The 5,106-nt window shown below is 49.5% G+C and overlaps 1 protein-coding gene across 1 annotated transcript; it reads left to right on the top strand.

Moving 5' to 3' along the window:
- The first annotated feature begins 209 nt into the window (after positions 1–209).
- PAQR9 (progestin and adipoQ receptor family member 9) lies at positions 210–4,809 on the top strand. Its single transcript, XM_054040199.1, is given in 2 exon segments — positions 210–308; positions 310–4,809. Coding segments are annotated over 2 exon segments (1,539 nt in total). The 3' UTR covers positions 1,750–4,809.
- The last annotated feature ends 297 nt before the right edge of the window (positions 4,810–5,106 follow it).

The raw sequence follows: 5,106 nt of genomic DNA, 5'->3' as shown, positions 1-5,106 counted from the left end.
AAAGTGGCTGCTTTGTGAATTTCCTAGAAGGAGGCGAGAGGGTGCCGCACGAAGCTGCGGGCTGAGCGAGGGAAAGAGCCCGTGATGACAGTGACATGCAAACCACAGCACCGCGGAGAGGAGTGGAAAATTCATCCTCCGGCTGACAATGTATCGGGTGTTCAGAGAGGGGGGCGGGGGAGGCGCACTGTCCCAGGCCTTACAAATCAATGGCTCCCCCGCCCAAGCCGGCAGAGACAGCCGCCTGCGCTCGCAGCGCATCAATCATTAACCGGCGCGGCGGGGGAGGCGGGCACAGAGCAGGAGCCGGCCGGCATCCAGTTCTGCCGCGGGGGGGGACTCGGGGCCCCAAGCCGGGCAGGGTCTCGGTCTCCTCCAGCGGCAGGGGCTGAATTACCGCGAGGCTGGGCTCCTCTGCAGGAGGAGCTGCCGCCGCGCGTCGGCTGGAGCGATGCTGCCGCTGCTGCAATGAGTGATGCTGGCGGGGGGAGGAGGAGGAGAAGCACAAATCCACTGCAATTCCTCCTCCGGCGGCAGCGGGGAAAGCGGCTTTTCCTTTGCCGGCTTACATCACCAGCCCGGCTCCGGCTCCGGGGCCCCAAAGGCGCCCTCTCCTCCCCCCACCGCCACCCCCGCAGAGGAGCAGCACCGCGGCGGGCCGAGGGGGCTGGGGAGGGGGGCACCATGCCTGGAGGCCGGGCAGCAAAGGACCAGGCGCCTCCCCCTCCTCCCTCTGCCCCCCTGCTGCGCTGGGACGAGGTGCCCGATGACTTCGTGGAGTGCTTCATCCTGTCGGGCTACCGGCGGCTGCACTGCAGCGCCCAGGAGTGCCTGGCCTCGGTGCTGCAACCCACCAACGAGACGCTCAACTTCTGGACCCATTTCATCCCCCTGCTCCTCTTCCTGAGCAAGTTCTGCCGGCTCTTCTTCCTGAGCGGGGCCGGCGAGCTGCCCTTCCACCACCCCCTCCTGCTGCCCCTCTGGTGCTACGCCTCGGGCGTCCTGCTCACGTTTGCCATGAGCTGCACGGCCCATGTGTTCAGCTGCCTCTCGCTGCGCCTGCGCGCCGCCTTCTTCTACCTGGACTACGCCTCCATCAGCTACTACGGCTTCGCCAGCACCGTGGCTTATTCCTACTACCTGCTGCCCGGCCTGCGTCTGCTGGACGCGCGGGCCATGAGCCGCTACCTGCAGCAGCGCCTGGGCTGGCAGCTGGACTGCAGCCTCCCCATCGCCCTCTACAGCGCCCTGGTGCTGCCGGTGGCCTTTGTGCTGGCAGTCACCTGCACCGTGGCGTGCTGCAAGAGCCGCTCCGAGTGGTGCGCCTACCCCTTCGCCATCCGGACCTTCGTCTTTGCCATGCCCCTCAGCATGGCCTGCCCCATCATGCTGGAGAGCTTCCTCTTCGACCTGCGGGGGCAGAACCCCACCCTCTTCGTCTACTTCTACAGGCGCTACTTCTGGCTCCTGGTGGCCGCGTTCTTCAACATCAGCAAAATCCCCGAGAGGATCCAGCCGGGGCTGTTTGACATCATCGGGCACAGCCACCAGCTCTTCCACATCTTCACCTTCCTCAGCATCTATGACCAGATGTACTATCTAGAAGAAGGGCTGCTGCAGTTCCTCAAATCCCCACCTGCCTCCCCTACCTTCCTAGGCACCATCGGATATATGCTGCTCTTAATGCTTTGCCTGGGAATGGTCATAAGGAAATTTTTGAACGTTGCAGATCTCTGCAAACAGGACTAGGCGGCCAGGTATATTTATTCCTATTGTGATTCCTGTTCCTGTTCTTTTTAGAGGATGCTGCAAAATTTAAGTGAAAGCTACAAAGGAGCCTGGTAGCTTTCTATTGAAAGTGGTTGTTTCCTCTTGTCAATCACTGAACTGCTAGAATACTACTATTACTCTTAAAACTACTAGGTTCCCAAGGGAAGAAATCAAGCACTATTGTTTATAACTATTCCTACATTGTTGTTTAGGACACAAGGTGAAACCATTTAGTACTACTGTTTAATCTGCTAGAAAAAAAATGCATGAACTGTGAAGGCCCCTTTACTAACTCCAGACTGTTTAGGAGATTGTTTAGCACACGAGGTGAAACCATTTAGCACTACTGTTAAATCCGCTAGAAAAAAGAATGCATGAACTGTGAAGGCCCCTTTTCTAACTCTAGATCATTTAGGAGATTATTTAAATCAGCAATATATGCACCCGCACCAGGATTATTCACACAGATTTTTAATCAAGTCCTGTGTGGAATTCCCTAGCAGATTATGCACTGAAGTTCTTCGTCTTCTGTGCTACTGTAATAGCCCATTGAGGTCACATTCAGTGGAACTGGATTATAAATGCAAACAAGCTGACAGCTGTCCATACCCTCTCCCACTCCACCCCCCAGTGTTGTGTTATAGCCTTTGTGGCAACCAAGCTACAGTTAAGATTTTAGAGAGAAAGGTAAAAAACAACTGCAAACCATTAGGGAGCTATAATTTGATCAAGGGATTTTGTTCATATTGTGTGACTGAAGCTTGAATTGTTGGAATAGTCATTCCAAGGCAAAATAGAAATACAGAGCCAGATTCTTAGCTGGTATAAATCGGCACAGTTTCACTGAAGCCATTGGGCCAGCAGAGGATCAAGCCCAGAGAACCAAAACCTAATTCTCTACTCACACAAAGCTCCCATTGACTTCAATAGGAGGTTTGTGGAGCGGAGAACATGATTTCACCCAAAGGCCCTAATCCAACATCTGATTTATTTTTTAAAGTTATGAAGTATATTGACCTGATTTCTGCTTCCCCTCTTCTTCTGCTCTTTAGTTACTTGGGGCCAGATGCTGTCACCCTTAGACTACTGTAGAATAAGATACTACTGAATATGCATAGGAACTACTGAACGTGTTATAGGAGGCAGAATCTGTCTCTAGATAAGTACTCAGTTTTATATTTTGACATCCTTCCCCTGCTGCTTCGTAATTCAATTTACCTCTGTGGCAGCTGGACATTTTAAAACCTTACCTAAGCGGCTGTGCTGTGGATGTTTCATAGGGCAGAAGTTTTAGTTGGGTGACTCTTCCAGTTTACAGGTTAACAACACCACACCCATGAACAGATTTTTAAAAAAATACAAATTTGCAGTGTCTTTGCACAGTAACCCAGGTATTAGCAGCAAAGAGATGACTTAATTATTAACAACATACTATTGATACTAATAAAGATTTTGTAGATTATAAATGGACCGGGTTTTAAACAGAAATATTTTAAAGTTATATGACCGGACAAACAACAAGCATGCAATAATATAATACAAGGAAATTACGGTCAAAGTTCAGGTGGCAAACTACTCGTTATGCTCCATTTTCAAAATGTATGATGTCGCTCCTTACTGGAACTCTAGTCTTATATTGCACAATAACTTAACTATTCTTTATACAGGGCAGATTCATCTCTACCTGTGGAAATACATTTCTGCCTATACATTTGTTTTCAAATATGATGCATCAAGCCTCAATTAAGTATTTGAGGCCCAATCTTGTAGTCCTGATTTAGGAAAAAACTCCTATTGTCATCAATGGGTGTTGTGGTTGAGTAGGGATTGCAGGATCAGGCCCTTTATTTGAGGTTGGAGTCTTCACACAAACATGATTTTGAAGGCTGAATACATCAGTGCCTGTCAAATATAGAGGGAGCTCCTGTGATGGTTCTCAAGGTACCCAGGACAGAGTCACCTTGTTATCCTCCTGCCTCCAGAGAGAGGGAAACTTGCTTGTGCTTAACTGGATGTCAACTCCTTGACACCACCAGCCTGTTAGCCACACAAGCACTTTCTTCTGGGCTATCCCAGCCCTTACTTTAACTTGCAGTTTAACAATAGGTGCAGCCCAGTCCCCAAACCCTTTGAAGTGTTCCCTTGTAATGTTCAACCACTTATCCACTAAACTCTCATAGAAATACCAGGTCTTCTGTCCCCAACGGAACAGTGTACACACCAGCTTATATGATTCAACACAGGATCAACACCTTGCTTAATACCACAGCACTGAGATATATTTATAGTGAAAAACAACTATAAGTTTATTATCAAAGATTCAAGAGATAGTGAGTAAGGGTAATGGAAACACAAAGGTTACATATAAAACAAAATCATAACACTTTCTGGAGACTAAACTCAACTATTGTGTTAGCCTCCTTGTCTAATGAAGTTTCTGATCCAAAGCCTTTTTTAACATCTTCAGTGAAGGCTGGCTGTGATCCCATCTTCATTAACGTAAACACACTGCCTGTTTACTTCCTAAATGCAGGATGGTGGGTTATCTACTCTGATCCCCAAATATAGTCCATCAAACCTTTGAAGTATATTTGAAGATAAGTTTCTCTTCCCCCAGCTGTGTTTCTGTTAGTTTCTTCCTGAAATGCTTATAATCCTACATCTGCATTCATCTTAGATAGGTGATGGAAGACCCACTGTGAATGAGACAATACTTAATTTACATTTCAACAGAGAATACATAAATAAACATCCCTTGTCTGAAGGAAACCTGTATCTACCCCTGCTGTGATACAGACTCTAAGAACATATTTTCAGTATACATACAGAACTGCTTACATAGTATTTGTACATACATTTTACAACAATGACAATGAGCAGTGTAACCCAGCTTTTCGTTTAAGACCTCACGTAACATTCTTTGGTGAACCAGAATGTACATACCAGAATCAGGATAATATTGTCACCCCCTCTCCCCCTTGCCAGTGGCGGATTAATAATTTTGCTGCCTCTAGACTGGGAAATAATTGCCGCCCTGGCCCCGCCCCCATTCCAACCCCTCCCCAAAGTCCCCGCCCCAACTCTGCCCCCTCCCTTCCCCTATTGGATCCCTTCCCCAAGTCCCCGCCCCCGGCCCCGCCTCTTCCCCCAGTGCACGGCGTTCCCCCTCTTCCCCCGTCCCTCCCTGCCCCACGAAACAGCTGTTTCACGGCGCAAGCGCTGGGAGGGGATAGAAACAGGACGCGGCGCGCTTGCAGAGGAGGCGGAGGTGAGCTGGAGCAGGGGGATGGGGTGCGGAGGGGAGCTTCCGCCCCTGCAAATTTGCCGCCCTAGGCC

Source organism: Malaclemys terrapin, chromosome 9 (assembly GCF_027887155.1).
Source record: "Malaclemys terrapin pileata isolate rMalTer1 chromosome 9, rMalTer1.hap1, whole genome shotgun sequence".
In the NCBI taxonomy this organism is placed as follows: Eukaryota; Metazoa; Chordata; order Testudines; family Emydidae; genus Malaclemys; species Malaclemys terrapin.
This window is presented reverse-complemented; position numbering and strand designations above follow the sequence as displayed.